At 43.2% G+C, this 18,848-nt stretch overlaps 1 protein-coding gene across 3 annotated transcripts in view; it reads right to left on the bottom strand.

The window, feature by feature from the left end:
• Positions 1 to 18,848, bottom strand: part of PTPRU (protein tyrosine phosphatase receptor type U) — a 353,020-nt gene that overhangs the window by 29,662 nt on the left and 304,510 nt on the right. For 2 of the 3 annotated variants that reach the window (XM_035119521.3, XM_060275728.2), the window contains exons 22-25: positions 12,915 to 13,069; positions 7,193 to 7,328; positions 5,296 to 5,445; positions 4,213 to 4,389 (exon numbers count right to left, since the gene is read on the bottom strand). In XM_035119521.3, coding sequence (XP_034975412.3) covers positions 4,213 to 4,389; positions 5,296 to 5,445; positions 7,193 to 7,328; positions 12,915 to 13,069 — 618 coding nt within the window. The remainder of the gene's footprint in view (positions 1 to 4,212; positions 4,390 to 5,295; positions 5,446 to 7,192; positions 7,329 to 12,914; positions 13,070 to 18,848) is intronic. The other variant, XM_035119522.3, reaches the window with a different exon arrangement.

The following is an 18,848-nucleotide window of genomic DNA, read 5'->3' as shown; positions in this document are numbered from 1 at the left end:
CTGACTAATTGAAGCAGGTCACTGATTAATTTAGCCCATCTACTTTTATTTTCCCTTTTACCTGAAAACCGGCATTGTGAATTTTACTCGTTTGCATAAAGTGCCGCAGCTGGTCATATCATATGGATAAAAGGATTGTGAATAAATGTGCTCATTCTAGATGGGCTCCATTGTATGGGAAGATGTGATCTGAAAGCCTGAACAGGCATGTTTTTATCTCATGAGCAGGCCTGCCAAGAGCACAGGTTCAAACAAAGTCGGCCCTACCATTAGGCAGAGTGAGGCAGCCGCCTCAGGTGGTAGATACTGATGGGCTGGATATGGTGATGAGACATTCCAAGGACAGAGCTATGGGTGCCATGCAGTCTGTCTATCACTCCACAGCCTGCTTCCTTGAGTCATGGTGGAAGACAATATCCCATCACTAATGTCAAAGAAAGAATCATTACAGTATTCCACTTAATGCCTGGAATGGGGTGGGTCACTATTGCCTCAGACAGCAAGATGTCTTGGGCCAGCCCTGAGTCCGCAAGTGGCTTTTAGTGTTTTGGAGTCTTGGCTTAGCTATGCTATTATAAGCCTGAAGGGAGAACCCAGCAGCTTAGAGGGGAAATAGGAGCTGGGGCAATGATAGGGAAGTGATTGACAGCAGAAACCTGGGGAAAGGCTTCAATCCATATTACAGGTATCTTTCAGATCAGGGCCCTCAATCTGTGGCTCTTTCTTCAAAACAAAAGTGGCTAGTTTAAACACTTCTAACTATTTTCAAAATTATGTATAGTAAATATAAAGATAGTTTGAGGAATTGAGATATTAAGATACAGGTAATGGTAACTAATTAAAAATTTCATATCCATCTACCTATCCAAACCTAGGTGGAATCTACACACACATTTAAAAAAATGCTGTGAAAATGCTTATTTAAAAGAAATGTTTTGAAAAAAATATATTGAATTTGCCATAGCTCACTGTCGCCATCTAGTGTCACAATTGCATATTGCACTTTACAACACACAAACTTTTTATTTGCAGCTGTATAGCTGAGTCCCTAAAAACCTTTTAAATTGGTGTTGTCAAATACTCAAATAATCCAATCCAATCACACACATGTACATTAGTATCCCCGGGTAAAGAATATGGATCTACGGAGTCCTACAAGACAGCAGACTCCATCTTCCAATGAACTTACTATCTTTTTGTCTGCATTAAAAACTGTATGAACCGTGTGACATGTAGTCTGGCCCCGAGAGAGATCTATCTAGATTATCTTTCCTCCATCAAGCTAAGACTATTCATAAAGGCCTTTACAGTGGACCCACCGGATACGAATTAAATTCATTCCGGGAGTCCATCCGCAACTGGAAAAGTCTGTGGGCAGAGGCGGCACTTCTGTGCACGCGCACAGCACAATTGAGCACTTCTGCGCATGGGCGTGGGGCGAAATCTGGAAATATACACTTCTGGGGTTGCCACGTTTGTAACCCAAAAGTTATGTATCCAGAGAGGTACGTAGCTAGAGGGTCCGCTGTATTTGAAAACTAGGTGCAGATGATGTTGACAAATGAGCTGCTATCAAGGCAATTGGTATTTTAATGCTGGTCCTGAATGTGTTTCATTGGAGTTTATCTATTGTTTTCAACTAGTTTCTTTTTATTTTAAATGATGTTTTTTGGGGGGAAATTCTGAGCCTCCTTGAAACCCAACTTGGGTAAAGCAGGGATAGAAAAAATGAATAATAAGAACCTGAGAGCACAGAACATATGCAGGCAGTCCACGGAGTTGGAAACCCTGTCTGACTGAAGTCCCTGACCTTGGGAGTTGCTGATGTACATTTATTATGGACTTCCTGTTAGGCATATGGAAATCGGGGGTGAAGCCAGTGGGGTACAGCCAAACCATGGGCAAACCGAGCTGGCATGATTCTCATGCCCACTTGTTTAACCTATGCTATGGGCAGACAAATCTGTCCATTTCTAATTCTCTCATTTCCCCACTTTTCAAGTTCTAAGTTCACTTAGTTTCTCCACATTTCCTCATCAGTTTGTGATTTATGTATTTTTTAAAAAGAGTCTGCCTGAAAACTCATATGCATTTTTAATGTAAATTTATCCTAATAGGCAGAGGCTTGTGCGAATTTTTGCCTAATATGCACATTTCTGCAAGCAATTTTCTGCACCCAGAATGTGTCATACAAATGCACACTTCCCCTCATCTATGTTTTGTTTTCTCACAAAACTGCATTGCAAAATTCAGAGATGTGTGAATTTCGAAGGATAACGGCTCTTCTCTTTTACACATTGCTCCTGGAAGCACAATTATGGAGATGGGAATTAAAAATGTGGACCGACACCACTGCCCCCCCCATCCCAACATCTGTGTGGTGGGAGCGAAAGAAAAGCTTATCTGCTCCCTCTGCCTTGCTACCACTTAACTCCCAGTTTTGCGGCACGTTCCTGAGACGGGAGCGCAGTGGCAGCGTTCGGCTCGGATGCTCCTGACTCCCTCTTCTCCCTGCTCTTTGTTAGACATATTTACAATAACACGGCGTGTCAGTTCAGCCCATGCACTCGCAAAGGAACTTCCATGCATAATGGATTTTATTTCCCCTGGCTTGGAAAGAAAAAGGGACCGCGGGGGAGGAGAGAGAAGAGAGAGAAAGAATTGTTCGAGGAGTGGTTGCTGAATTTACATCACTGTCTTCTCTTGCCGAGAGAAAGAGAGAGAGAGAGAGAGAGAGAGAGAGAGAGAGAGAGAGAGAGAAGACTAGAGTGTGCTTTGTGTCTCTTTTTTAAGCACAGGTGAAAAGACAAAGTGAGCCAAAAGAACTGAAACTGAAAAATCAAATCACACAGCACAGAAATGCCGAGGAAGAGCAGAGAAGATCATAGGCAGCTGTCCATTATCAGACTATCTGTCCATCTAAGCAAGTGTTGTCAATTCTGACTGACAGAAGCTCTTGGGAGAAATAAAGGTCTACCTGATCCTACTAACTGGAGAAGACGGCAGAAATTGAACTTGGATCATTCCATATGCAAAGCTACAGCCCCTCTCTGATCAGTGCTCCAAAGGCAGAAGAAAATACGGTGTCTCTGCCATTTAACTGACCAGTGTTTAATGTCTTTGTGCTGGCTTCTGTTGTATTGTCAGATAGATGGAGCCATCAAGTTCTTCCTAATGTTTAGCCAAAACTCTCTAAAGAGCATAGCCTTATATCAAGTCTGACAACTGTTCCATCTAGCTCAGCACTGCCTGCAGTGGCTGGCAGTGACGCTAAGAGTATCTCTCAGCCCTACCTGAAGATGCCGAGGATTGTAGCTGAGAACTTGTGCGTGCAAAGCACTTGCTCTGCCACTGAGTTATACCCCTTTTGATTAGAGGATGTTTGATTCCAAATCAATCGACAGGCTGTAAAGGAGCATATATCCTTCCTGGGAAATATGGGTGCATGCTGAATAGGTTTCAGTTCACAACAAGAAAAAACAGTGTCTTAGACACTAAATTATAATCATAGTGAGTTATTATGGGAGGTACTGTTGGAGGAGTTCCAAACTACATGGGGGGGGGGGGCAGAAAGCAGCTACTCGTCCGGAAAATCTCCTAGCTCCAAAAAAAATTCTAGAATTTTTCCAGTCCCCTGAAATTTGCAGGGGACAGTTTTCACTCCATTGCAGCTGCCATTTTGAATGAAAAACTTTCATTTCATCTCTGCTGTAAATATGTTGTGTTGTGCTGTTATATGTTATATGTTATGCTATGTTATCTTATGTTATATGTTATGTTATTCTATTTTAATACCGCCCTTCATCTGAAGATCTCAGAGCAGTTCACAATATAAAATTACACGATAAAAGCACAAATCAATAGTTAGAACAGAAACAAAACGAAACAATGCCCCTCCCAAACGAGAATTCAAAGAGCGCAAAATATTAATCAGCCAAAGGCCAATTAAAATATAACTCATTTTAATCATAGCCTGGATGAGACAACAACTGTGCATTTCCTGAAAGTAGATCTTTATCTATGTGCTTACTTAGAAAACTTTGCATTTTGAATGTTCTTTTCAGTCTTTCAAAGACTGATTCCACGTTCCCATTCAACGGCTTCAGAGCCTGAATGTGGCAGCTTGAACCTTATCAGGTGCAGGCTAGAGAGAGGCTTGGCCTCCTCCGTTTCCACTCCCCACCCCTAACACTTAACCGGCAATGCACTTACATCGGTTAAGGCCGCGTTGATGTAGTTGTTGCTGTCTCCGTCCATGGAGATCAAGAAGGGGAGGCACCGGTCTGGAGGCAGCACGTCCATACTGCGATTCTTCTCCCGGTTGCGTGGCAGAAGAGCGATGCTGCACTCCTCCACATCCAGGTGGGGTGTTACAGAATTCAGAGTCTGCTGGACACAAGGAAACCAGGTCAGGCAGCATTTCATCATCTCAGAGTCCAGAGAAATTTAAGAGGCATAATAAACAGGCACCCTTCTTTTATATCAGGAGCAGGGAACATTGTTTAGCCCCAGGGCTGCATTCCCTTCTTGTCAACATTCTGGGGGGCTCACGTGACAATGGTGGGTGGGAGTAGAGGCAAAAGTGGGTGGAGCAATGAATGCAAATTCTGCCTTTGTACTGTTGGCTAATTTTAAACACACACAAACACACCCCTCCATCCAGGGAAGGAGAGGCCTCCAAAAAACAGAAGTGTCATTTTTCTCTTTTTCCTTCCTAAACTCCTATGCCTTCAGGTAAATGTAAAGGACCCCTGGAATGGTTAACTCCAGTCAAAGGCAACTATGGGGTTGCAGCGGTCATCTCGCTTTTCAGTCCGAGGGAGCCGGCGTTTGTCCACAGACAGCTTTCCGGGTCATGTGGCCAGCATGACTAAACCGCTTTTGGCGCAATGGAACACCATGATGGAAACCAGAGCGCATGGGAACACCGTTTACCTTCCTGCCACAGCCCGATCCTGGCACCTCCACTCTGGGAAAAGCTTTGAACATTTGTTAGTAACATAGTTCTGTGTCCTTGCCTGGAAATAAGGTGACATCCTCAACTAGAGACTCTTACTCTCAGGGTTGAGGGTTCAAGGCCCAGGTTGAGCAAAGGATTCCTGCACTGCAGGGGGTTGGACTAGAAGGCCCTGATGATCTCTTCCATCTCTGTGCTCCTGGTTATCACAAAAGATGCATGCCTAGGCTATACTGGGCTCTTGCTGTTGGCGATTCTGGGTCCAAAGGCTCATCATAAATGTGCGCTTGAAGAAAATCTCTTTGGTTCAAGGAAGCCTTCAGCTTTTATGCACTCACCTGGAACTCCTCCCGCAGCTGTGATGAGTTGCTCTGAGGATCTATCCTGACCATCTCTTTGTATGTGGGCCTGAATTCACTGACAGGGATACTGGTCTCTCCACACAGGCAGGCTTCCAAGATGGCATCGTGGATGAAGACGTATTGCTCCTTCAGGAGAAGGGAATGGAAGTTAAATGGTTATCGATTTATGCAATTAAAATAATTCACCAGATTCATCTGAGGTCCAAGGCCTCAGCCAAATCAGGAATATTAGGAGGGTGTTAGGCATCAGATGAGTCAAGTGCAGACAGGCATGGACTGTGACTGGTTGGCTTGGATGGCCAGGAGCAATCTGTGGCTGTCAGGGTATTGGATAGAAATCAGAGGCAGGCATTGGGCAGGAAAACCCTGTGGAAAAACCCTGACCACTGGTTGCATTTTCCCAAGAGAAGGTGGGAGTCCGCCATCTGATTCTCCTTCATGTCTGAGACCCATCCCTGAAGCAGCACCTTGCAGGATTAATGGCATTTATGTTGCATGGTGTAGGAGCCTCCTTTTCAAGCAGCTTTACTGCATTTTGCAAATGAGCACTATGCACTGATTCGGTGTGGTGCAGGATAAAGGTAAGGTAAAGGGACCCCTGACCATTAGGTCCAGTCGTGACCGACTCTGGGGTTGCAGCGCTCATCTCGCATTATTGGCCGAGGGAGCTGGCGTACAGCTTCCAGGTCATGTGGCCAGCATGACAAAGCCGCTTCTGGCGAACCAGAGCAGCGCACGGATATGCCGTTTACCTTCCTGCTTGGAACAGTCCCTATTTATCTACTTGCACTTTGACGTGCTTTCGAACTGCTAGGTTGGCAGGAGCTGGGACTGAACAATGGGAGCTCCCCCCGTCATGGGGATTCGAACCGCCAAGCCCTAGGCTCTGTGGTTTAACCCACAGCACCACCCGCGTCCCTGTGGTGCAGGATACCCATTTGCAAAAGCAGCTTCTTGAAGAAGCCCTGAAGGGAGCACCCAGCATGACTGGTGGTCATGGATGATGGGACTTGTAGTCCAACAACAACTATGGGAGGAAAATGAAACATCTTCTCCTCCCAGCTGTGTGTTTAAGTCAAGCTTTAGGCGGGAAAACATACCTAAACATGCACTAATTCAGATCCAGGGTGGGGTAGGTGGTCTCTATCGATCAGGGCCATAGAGTGGATGTAAGATGGACAGTGCATAGCCCTTATATTTATATGCTCCACACTACATTATTTTTTGAGGTGGCTTAAAGCATCCTGAAAGCTGGATTGAACTCCAACAAATAGGGCTGGGTCCCTTTCATTTGCTGAACTATAGTTTTGCCGTTTTGCCTGAAGCAGCACACTGTAGGTAATGTTAGCTTTGGTTTGTTTGAAACAAAGGAACTTCAGGCCTAAGGATTTTCATGTCACACTAAACCAGTGGTAGCCAATGTGCTGCCCTCCCATCAGCCCCAGCATGACTGGTGGTCATGGATGATGGGACTTGTAGTCCAACAACATCTGGAGGGCACCATGATGGCTATAACCGGGTTAAACTACAACTTAGTGTGATGCCTGAACATGGCTAGGATGTTGTAGCATGTTATAGCAGTGAATTGTTGGGACTAAAGATTCAGAAGGCTTTATGACAGGTCTTGAATAGTGATAATAATTTGGGGTCCCCAGTAGGAGACCATGGAAATTATGCAGCAAAAGAAATAAGAGGATCCAGTCTTACTGGGGCCTTAGCAGAACAGGAAGTTGGTGCAAGGTAGATGAAAACCAGGAGACTGTCATTTTATGAACCCACGGGGTGCTGCTTTGCATGCTAAACATGCCGTTATGATAACCTACAGCCCATCCCTGTCCCGACTGGGACCATACCCCGTGTGTCCAAATCTCACCTCAGTCTGGATCATGTTGATCCTCCGTGAGCATAGTGTCTTCACGCAGTTGTAAATGTCTACAACACCCTCACACTCAGCCATATCCAGCATCACGTCCAAGACGATGTAACAGCCTGTCCTCCCTGTGCCGGCACTGTAGAGGGTTGAGGATGTGGGAGGAGAGGATGGTAGACTCTTAAATGCCTAAGCATAAGACAGCTTTCTCCAGCCTGATACCTTCTCTTCCTATTTTTCTGAACTCCCATCAACCCCACCCAGCTTGGCCAATGGTCAAGGATGACGGAGGGCACCATGTTGGTTGCAGAGTGTGGGCAATGTGGCTTGGGGGTGTGATAGAATAGTAAGTTTGAGTATGTTGGTTTAGAGCTGTGGTTCCTAAACTTTTTCAGGCTCCCCCACCCTTGGTTCCATAAATTCTTCCCCAGTGCCCCCTACCATACCCTATAAAGAGCATTACTCACAAAAGGGAGATAATTACACAACATTCAAAACAGTAACAACAAATTTCACATTTATTCAAAATCCAATTAAAACTATTAAGTTTAATTAGTTCAACAAAATTGAGAAACTTGATCCAGTGACACCAGCTTTTCAACATCTAGTAGTCATTTACACCTCTAGCACCCCACCCCACCCACGGCAATTCCACCAACCGTTTTGGGAACCACTGATTTATAGTGTTAATGTGTTTGATGTGTGTTGATCATGTTAAGGGTATACTTGAGTGAGACTGACTGGGATGTATTTTTTTAGCTGCATGTAGAATACGTTTTGTTTGTTGCTATATAAGGGGTTGGGAAATTCAGTTGGATTGCTCTGTTTGACTGTACAATTGATTTAGCATATCAAGGCTGGGAAGAGTGAGCTGATTTTTATTTTGCCTGATTGTCAATCATGTTATTTAAAAATGTGGAATTCATACTTCTTAGCTGATTTTCATTTGTAATATTCTATTTCCTGATATTCTGGGGATATATTGTTTAGCTGTCTGCTGTGTTTTGCTATCTGGAATTTTCCTTGTAATTTTGCAGCTGATTTTTATGCGTAATGTTTCTTTTTATGCTAAATAGGATGCTCTGTTTAGTTCTTAACTGTGCCTTCCAGAATGCGGAAATTTGCTGGTCTTTTTGTACTTTTTATTTATGATGTGTTAATCTATGCTGTAAAATTGCTTAAATGAAAGTGGCAAATAAATTGCCCAAGCAAATAACGGGGAAGGGGAGCAACTCAGTGGTAGAGTATGCAGAAAGTCCCACGCCAAGTTCCCAATATCTCCAGAGAGAAGTGGGAGAGATACCCAATCTGAAACCCTGGAGACTTGCTGCCAGTCAATGCAGACAATACTGAGCTAGATGGACCAATGTGTCTGACGCAGTATGAGGCATCTTCCTCTGTTCCTAATATACACTGTTGGGAAAGTCTGGCCTAACTTCTCCCATAGGTTCCTTCACTGCTCCAATGAATTAGAATGCTGAAGGCAGAGGTGCATTCTCGATGGCTGTCTCCCCATGATAGAAGTCTTGGCCTTTGGAAACTCAACCGAGTCCTGAGCACATCTTTTATTGAAAGACCCATTTGCTACAGCAGGCTCTGGGGAGTCAAGCCTAAGCCACCTGAAATGTGGGTTTCTTAAAATGTGTTTTAGTTCTTGGATGTGATTATATTTTAATGTTGTGGGTCTTGTTTTGTTTTTAATCAATACCTACTTTTCTTTATACAACAATGAAGAATGTGCCAGACAGATAGAATTCATCCAAGCTTTCCAACCCTTTTTTGTAGATTTTTTATAGTTTTAGAGAGAGAGAGAGAGAGAGAGAGTGGTGCTGAGATCCAGAGTGTTGAATAGTACAGGAGACAACTGGGTTTCAATCCTCACCCCATTTTGATTCATGCATCAAATGTTGGCTTAAATGCATGAGAGTGGGGTCTGTTATTAGTTATCTTTTCACTGTGATCATTTGCCGACCACAATTCTATGTAGCCTGGGGTTTCTGAAATGCAGGGCAAAGGTCAGATTCACATGAAGTGCTAAATTAGTTAAACCATATTTTAATGGTTTGTTGTTGTTTAGTCGTTTAGTCGTGTCCGACTCTTCGTGACCCCATGGACCATAGCACGCCAGGCACTCCTGTCTTGCACTGCCTCCCGCAGTTTGGTCAAACTCATGTTCGTAGCTTCGAGAACACTGTCCAACCATCTTGTCCTCTGTCGTCCCCTTCTCCTAGTGCCCTCAATCTTTCCCAACATCAGGGTCTTTTCCAAGGATTCTTCTCTTCTCATGAGGTGGCCAAAGTATTGGAGCCTCAGCTTCACGATCTGTCCTTCCAGGGAGCACTCAGGGCTGATTTCCTTAAGAATAGATAGGTTTGATCTTCTAGCAGTCCATGGGACTCTCAAGAGTCTCCTCCAGCACCATAATTCAAAAGCATCAATTCTTCGACGATCAGCCTTCTTTATGGTCCAGCTCTCACTTCCATACATCACTACTGGGAAAACCATAGCTTTAACTATACGGACCTTTGTCGGCAAAGTGATGTCTCTGCTTTTTAAGATGCTGTCTAGGTTTGTCATTGCTTTTCTCCCAAGAAGCAGGCGTCTTTTAATTTCGTGACTGCTGTCACCATCTGCAGTGATCAAGGAGCCCAAGAAAGTAAAATCTCTCACTGCCTCCATTTCTTCCCCTTCTATTTGCCAGGAGGTGATGGGACCAGTGGCCATGATCTTGGTTTTTTTGATGTTGAGCTTCAGACCATATTTTGCGCTCTCCTCTTTCACCCTCATTAAAAGGTTCTTTAATTCCTCCTCGCTTTCTGCCATCAAGGTTGTGTCATCTGCATATCTGAGGTTGTTGATATTTCTTCCGGCAATCTTAATTCCGGCTTGGGATTCATCTAGTCCAGCCTTTCGCATGATGAATTTTAATGGTACGGGCAGCTAAACCAGGTTAGTGTTAGCTGCAGAAGACTCCCCCATCCCACTCTCCTCCTCCAAAGGGAGACTGGGGGAATTTGGTTCCATTTTCAACTAACCACAGTTTACCATTGTCTCCAGTCCCAACTAGGATCTATCGTTAACTATTGCTATTATTATTATCATCTAGATGTGATATGTCCATTAAGCACTAGCTGAAGGTGGCTGATTAGGACAAACTGTGTGCCTCCTCCTTGAGAGGTCCAGAGGGTGGTAACACGAGAACGGGCCTTCTCTGCAGTCTATGGAATGCTCTCCCCAGGGAAGTTCACCTGGCACCTTCATTACACACCTTTAGGCACCAGGCAAAAACGTTCCTTTTAAACCAGGCCTTTGGTTTATCTTATTGACATCCAACACCCTTTTAGAATGTGGCTTGGGTGTGTGTGTGTTATTGGGTTACTGCTTTTGGTTTGAATTTATATGTTGTGGTTTTGTTGTGAACCACCCTGAGACCTCCGGGTATAGGGTAGTGTATAAATAAATATAATAATAATAATAATAATAATAATAATAATAATAATAATAATAATAATAAACCTAACCAAATCCCTTCTTCATAGCTGCACCAGAGGAAGAGAGAGCAAGGGAACATATGAGGACATAATGTTCAGCTATGGTTTAGCGCTATGCGTGAACACAGCCAACATCTCATTCAGCGATATATTCCTGCAATGGCAGCCAGAAGGTTTCTGCCAAGGTCCCTTCCCAGACCTGCTTTAGACAAAACCAGCCTGCTCACATACATACCGAGAGAAGCAGATTCATTACAGATTGCTGTTTCTTAGGGAAAGCTTGCCTGTAGCACAGGGCTGACCCCACAGATCCCCTCCTGAACGAAGATCCACCCAGCCAAGCCCCAGACAAAATTCCAAATGCCGCAAAGGGAAGCCACTTCTCCTTTCCATTGGACCTTCTTAGTATATATACTAATTTCTGGGGCAGATGAATCACTTGCTGTGATTATCAATGATTACAGGCTGGGGAAACTAATTATACTGGTTGTCCCTGATGAATGAATACTGATGAAGCAATCGACGAGAGAGAGAGAGAGAGAAAAGTAGTGATGAGGAGAAATTCCCCAGCTTTCATTCATCAGTCCTTTCTTGTTTATCTAGCACAGAAAGAGCACAGAATGCAGAAGTTAAAAAGAACGGCTGTAAGAGAGGAAAGGAACAGCGCTGCTGTGTTCTACGCTAGCATGGGACTGCTTTGCAAGCAAAAGAAGAAGAAGGAGAGCAGGTGTAAGATCAGGAGTGCAACATTCATGGCTTCTCAGCAGAACAGCCAATGTAGCCATGCAGGCCATGTAACTGTGAGGATGGCAGCATTGTCTAGCAGTTAGAGTAGCGCCAGATTTGGACCTGGAAGACTGGAGTTTGAGTCCCCCACTTATCCATGAAGCTCCATGGGGCCAATTACTGTGTGATTTGGGGCCAGGTAGCATGCGATGGGAAAGACCTTAGTCCGAGATACTGGGAAGCCACTGCCAGTCCAAAACATGTAATATTGAGCTAGTGGACAAATAGTGGACCAACTTCCTATGTAATAATAATAATAATAATAATAATAATAATAATAATAATAATACCCTGCCCATCTGTTTGGGTTTCCCCAGCCACTCTGAATACAGAACAAATAAAACATAATGAAACATCAAACATTAAAAACTTTCTGATACAGGGCGGCCTTCAGATGTCTTCTAAAAGTTGTATAGTTCTTTATCTCCTTGACACCTGAAGGGAGGGTGTTCCACAGTGAGAGTGCCACTACCGAGAAGGTCCTCTGCCTGGTTCCCTGAAACTTCACTTCTCGCAGTGAGGGAAGCAACAGAAGACCATCAGAGGAGGACCTCAGTGTCTGGACTAACCTTTGATAATGTTTCCTGGGACATTAAGCTCCAAAGCCCAAGCCATAAAGCACTGGTTTCTTTACCTGCCTCAGCTGCCTCCACCACCATTCCCAGCAATAAAGCCAATTTTGTATTTCACTGATGTTTAAAGTATAATACAGAAACTGGATGTGATCTAAGGAAAGGACTCTATATCAAAACTCCCACAATTATCAATAGAATCACAGAGCTGGGCATTTTATTAATTGTGATGACATTTCACTGCTTTCAAGACAAAAGTCATCATTTTCTGTGATTTCTCCTTACTACTAATTTGCAGATAATGCCCCAATTCTTTGCTGACTTTTTTCAACCATGAGCTGAGGACCCTATTCATAATAAGGATCATTATTCTCTCCTCATGCTCTCATTACTGAACTTAATGTATATTTTTACAAGTTATATTACAAAAGGCTCTGTGTGTGTTAGGCAAAAACTAATGGTTGCTCCTAATTGTCTTGATCAGGGATGTTGGGGAATTAAAAAAAAACCAGCAACGGATGAGGAAAATGCTTATTCCTTCCACGTCTAGAGTGAAAATCAATCCAGTGAATACGATCAGTACTTGCTGTTGTTGCTTTCAGGCCACAAACAATATGGAATTGATTATGGCTTCCCACCCTATTCTGTTTCCTTTAAATTAAAATGAATTGGGTGGATTAACATAATGGCAATGCAGTTTATGCAGTTTATGCGATTAAGTACTGTATGTAAAATGACATAAGGCATGCAAATTTGCCACAGTGGACAATATGAACAATGTGGTTTAGGGCAGAAGATGAACCTCAGAGGAAGAGAAACAGTCCTGCGTGTGACATGGAAAATGATGCCTTCTTGCATCCCTAGTCTTGAACTTACCTGCAATGAATAACAATGGGTCCTGCATCGGGAGGTGTGGAGGCCTTCACTCTGCGGATGAATGCCAGGAGCCCGGTTGCATGGTAAGGCACCCCATGTTCTGGCCATGATGTGAAGTGGAACTGCTTTACTTCATGCCTTGCTGAGTAGCCCCTCTGTAAGCAGGAGGTGAGGACAGGGAGAGAGAAAGTAGGGTTAGCCCTACAGATGTCTCCAGGGCGGGATTTAGTTTTGATGAGGCCCTAAGCTACTGAGGACGTTGTGAGGCTTGCCGATCAGAAGGTCGGCGGTTTGAATCCCCACGATGGGGTGAGCTCCCGTTGCTCAGTCCCATTTCCTGCCAACCTAGCAGTTCAAAAGCATGTCAAAGTGCAAGTAGATAAATAGGTACCACTCCGGCGGGAAGGTAAACGGCATTTCCATGCACTGCTCTGGTTTCGCTAGAAGCAGCTTAGTCATGCTGGCCACATGACCCCCACATGACCCAGAAAAACTGTCTGCGGACAAACATTGGCTCCCTCGGCCAGTAAAGCAAGTTGAGCGCCACAACCCCAGAGTCGTTCGCGGCTGGACTTAATTGTCAGGGGTCCTTTACGTTTTTTAAGCTACTGAAGGTAACGGGGCCCTTTATATGTCCAGCTGTCCTTTGTCAACAACAAATTGTTGCTGTTTTTTTGTGTTGAATATATGCTATATGGTAATTTATACAACCAGTCCATGCAGAATGTAGGCACCCTATATATAGAAATGAGCAAACCATTTTAGGGAGCAGGCGGGGGCCATTATTTACATCATAGGAACCTACACAACACAAAACACTGTTGCTGTATGTAGGATTTACTTTGTTTTATATCTTATATTTTGGAAATGTACATCCAGGCTTCTTCTTTTTTTTGCTTTTTTTGGGGGGGGGCAAGAGAGTGGGGCCCTAAGCTATAGCTTGTTTAGCTTATATGTAAATCGGGCCCTGGACGTTTCCCCAGAAAGGTGGAGGTTAACGTTAAAGGTGCTTCCAAAATTCTCATCATCCCAATTTCTTTGCTGCATTCCAGAGTCCCCAGCTGCCTGGCCTTGTGTTTAAAAGTGGAATCAATGCATTACATTATTCCTTAGAGAAATTTATAGCCTGCTCTTCATTTAAAAATAAATCTCAAAGTGGGCCGCAATAAAAATATCCTGATCAATAAGACCAGCCAATGTCACATAAAATCACAACAGCAATATGGGGTGAGCACATCTTGTGAGGGCAGGTCACCCAATTCCACCTCTAATTAACCATTAGGAATCATTATTTTTAACATTATTGTGGGTTTTCTTTGAACTGCATTGTTCCATGAGTTGTTTGTTCTTGCTTTGCTTATTTAACACGGTGTTTATTTATTTGATTATATTGATTTATTTATTTTTTGCCATGGCTTATTATTATTATTATTATGAGCTCAACTTTGTTGTTAGAAAAGTGGCAGTGTGGTATAATGATTAGAGTGGTGGACTAAAACTAGGGTTCAAATCCCCACTGAGCCATGAAGTTCACTGCGTGACCAGCGAAAATCACTTTCTCTCAACCTAACCTAACTCACAGGATTGTTGTGAGGACAAAATGAGGAGGGCAGAACCATGTACACTGTCTTGAGTTCTTCTATATAAATGAAATAAATAAGTATGTAAAATACAAATATTAAAATCAAATCCTTTATAACAAATCCCGAACATTTACGCACCATTTATGTGAGGTTTGCTGCAGAAGCATGACTTGATTACAGTTTATGAACACATAAGGAAAAAGGAAGTGGTTCCTCAATTATAGAGGGATTTTTTTGCAATTAAACAGAAGGCTATTTAACAGGACCCAGAAGCTTGGAATTTGCATTTTCTCAAAATTGGAGGAAATAATAAAGTTCACTATGAAAGATGTTAACCACTGCAACAAACAGTTATCACACTCAATATTTAGTTGACCCTGGACGCTCACCTAATTTTAATTCATTCATTAATATACTGCTGACACACCTGAGTGGTTTCTAAGCTGCTTACAAGTTAATAACCAATGATGTGATTCATACATAACTAAAACAAAACAATTCCATCAACATGTTAAAAACATCCATAATTTAAAAAAACCACAACAAAACAATCCTGTTAAAAAGCATAACAATTAAACCAATTTGAAGAGCAATTTAAACAATCAAATCAGGAAAGTTCAAGTTCGGGGGAATACTTGTCTAAACAGGTGCATCTTCAACTGCCGGCAGAATGCCAACACCGATGGGGACCTCTTGTATTTACCAGAACTCTTGCTACGTATCCAGAACATCTAAGTATTGATGTAGGAGAAGCTGTTGGGAATTCTCTGACTTCAGGTGTGGCGTGATGCCAAGTGGAAAGCAATTACAGGTGCTAGATTTTGCTCATGAGATAAGAGCATATACACAGTAGTTTCTGACATGAAGCAGCTCTAATGGCAGGAATGCCACCTGATCATAATTCCCACCCAGGTGCCACGACTTCACTTTGGCAGATTCATCTCAGAAAAGGTTTGTGTATTTCCCATGTCGCTGCCCTCCCAGCGGAACCAGGAAGCTTTGATTCAGTTCAATTTTTTCATGTAAGACCCCCTTAAGTCACACTTTCCTCCCCCACAAACACACAGACTGAAATGTGCCTATCCTTCAAAATGGATACTTCTCTGAATTTTTGTGATGCAGTTCTCCAGCCCAGGAAATGTGCATGTGTACACTGCATACAAAAATACTTATTTGAGTGGAAATAGCATGCAAAGATTGCTAGGGAGGAATCGCTTTGAAGAGATGTGTAGACTGGGCAAAACGGCATGCAAAAGTAGGAACAGCAAGCGCTAAAAGACTGAAGAAGTGAGATCATTTTATCAAGCAAATAATAACTGCAGGCTGATGTGCAAATATTGCGAACTGAACTTACGCTTTTGAAAAACGAGAAACATAGAGAAGCCAACACTGACAGATTAATCTATCGCTTATTCACGGGATTACCCCATGATTGAAGGTCATGCTGTCTGCTCTCCTTTTGAGGATACAACTCCTTTCACCCTAAATCACTCATCATGGTTTGATATTGCATCTCTGTTAAGCTTGGCTGAGCTGGTATCATGATTTAATACACTGGCTCAGAGGTTCCGTCCTCTTTTTTGGTGGAGAAATCCCAGGCCACTGATTAAGTGGTCCTTCTCCCTGAAACTGGAGCTGCGGCGTATGCCTTGGAACGATTACAAGGCAACCAGATCCCGACGGAACTCGGGTACTTTACTTGTAACAAGGTTGTGATTTAACGTTCTTCTAGATTACAGGGTGAGGGGAGGTGAATTACAGTTGCGGGTGCCTCGAGATACAGTAGAACTGCTCAATAATTGCCACGAAGCTTTCAGCTCCTGTCTAGAAGACAGAAATAATTGTCCATTCCCTGTGCAATTACATGGCACTTAGCCTGAAATTAAACCATCAAGAATGACCACGTAAATAAAGGGCTGTTCTGCGGCATTATTTACTGAGAGACCGTCCTTCAATGGAATACCTAAAGAGTGTGTATAAACAAGGAAGATTCAGATGGAGGAATTCTGAGCAACCAAGCGTGGTTGGCGAGAGGGGGCTGCCAAGGTGAGCAGAAGGTTTGGGTTCCAAAAGAGAAGACTGGAAACAGACAAAAGTCTCCCAGGCTAGGAAACGGCTACACCCAAATACTAGGTGTGTGCACTGGTTCTGTGCGTACTCTGAATTACAAGGCAATTTCGGGACGGTTCCCACCTTCCAGGAAGGTACTTGCTTTGCCAAGTGTTTTTAGAGAATTTATTTGATTCAGTGTTGGCCATTTGCTCTGTTCTTTGTGGTTTTATAATGTTATGATTTTATAGCTCTCATATGTTTTCCTGACTTCATTGTGCACTACCTTGGTATTTTTTTAATTAGTTGCCTTATAAATATTCTTATGAATATGAAAATCCTGAATTCGGATCACAGCATAACAAGATGTGTTGAGGTGAATCATGAACTCCCTACAGTTCTTTGTGGCTCCGTGGCTTTAGATCTCAAAAAACTAACTAACTAACCTACCTACCTACCTACCTACCTACCTACCAGACAATCTATTCACTGCCAGAAGAGGCAGCTGGCTGCCATGATGGCGGCAGCAGAAACCAGTTAAAACAAAACAGAAAGCAATAATTTAAACCCTGAAACATTCCGGTAACTTTGCTCCCATTCCCCTGAAATCCAGTTCCAGATTTTAACACCTTGCATTCTAAAGTCAAAACTGTACACAACACAGAGTCTATAAAGGAAGATGCAGCAAGTAGCAGCATCTCCAGGCCCAGGTTACCATTTTCTTCCTCATAGAAAACATTTCCAGATAATGTCACCATGTTTCCATCTTCTTCGTCAAAGGAAACCCTCTATTTGTGTTTGTTCACATCACACGCGCACCACAATATGAAAGTGGACTTTCAAGGAGCCTTTAAGCCAACTTGATGTTGACCTGTGACAATGCCTTCTTGGTGGTGGTTCCCTGTTTGTGGAATTCCCTTCCTGGCGAGGTGCATCTGCCTCCCTCACTATTGACTTTCAGAAGAAATGTTGAAATATTCCTGTTTACCTAGGCATTTGATGGCTCATAAGAAACTAATACATTAATAACTGTGAGGGTATGTGATTGTTTCTAAACTTTGTACATTTTTTTAAAATGGTTTTGAAATGTCTTAAAGACGTTTTTCTTTTCTTTTAAATGGTCCTCTTTTGTGGTTTGCTGTGCCAGGCCCCAGCAGAAGGAGGGATAGGATACAAAGTCAATAAACAAACTACTCTTCCTTCTACGTTCTTTCTACCCTCAGTATCTAAGGATATGATGCACATCCCTGGTTCTCATTTTGGGGAGTGAAAATCACAGAGCTGCAGCTGCAAACAAGTGTCCCAAATATAGCAACATTGTGCCAAAGAGTTATGGCAGATTGCAAAAGGGAGAGGCACAGAGAGAAAGCCATTTGGTGATGAACAAGTTCTTGCATGTTAAGCCTGGTCTGTTGAACCATTAAAAAAACTGGAATCTTTATGTCAGCGTTTCCTAAACTAGTGCCTCCAATGATCAGGGGTGGTGGGAGATGCAGACCAACAATCTCTGGAAGGCACCATGCTGGAAGGCACAGGAAGCTGATCAGCACTTTAATCTATGACCTGGGAAGAATGTCAGCACTTCCTAAGAATGTGTAATGATGGGGAATGATGTGTGCCTAATGCCTTTCCCTGCTACTTCGAAACAGCATTTTTTTAAAAAAAGAAAACAGGGTGGGGAGAAAAATTGTGTATACAGGTGTGCCTATGACTGATTGCTAGAGAAATTGATGTTGTGTGTCAAATCAGTGAGGACAACAATGCACAATAATCTTAGGATCTGAACTAATACATCAGGAAAGCCCTATCATTGGGACACCAACTTGCCTCCCACATTGAGGGGGCCGGTCATCACATGATGTGTCCCGCCCAGCACGAGAGCACTCACCCAGAAGCAGGGGGGGGATGACGGCCCCCTCAATATTGAGAGTAGGGCTCGCCCCCCACAAATATTGAGGGGGTCGAAGCCGCTTCCACCCCCTATGGTTGGCGCCCCTGCTTTTTTTGGGGGGGGATACCATTTGCTTTTGTGGATTAATAGCCTAAACATGGTGCTTTTTAACTATGTAGAAATCTAGAGGTAAGCCAATGGAAGGAAGGAAGGAAGGAAGGAAGGAAGGAAGGAAGGAAGGAAGGAAGGAAGGAAGGAAGGAAGGAAGGAAGGAAGGAAGGAAGGAAATTTCTTTTCCCCATCTCCACTCAAATTGCTCCACCCATTTTGCCGCCTGTGAGTAGAGTAAAAGAATTTCAAGCTCAACTGTGAAGATGATGATGAAGATGAAGATAGATAGATAGATAGATG

Source organism: Zootoca vivipara, chromosome 6 (genome assembly GCF_965207765.1).
Source record: "Zootoca vivipara chromosome 6, rZooViv2.hap1.1, whole genome shotgun sequence".
Taxonomy (NCBI): domain Eukaryota; kingdom Metazoa; phylum Chordata; class Lepidosauria; order Squamata; family Lacertidae; genus Zootoca; species Zootoca vivipara.
The sequence above is the reverse complement of the archived record's forward strand: the minus strand, read 5'-3'. Positions and strand labels throughout refer to the sequence as shown.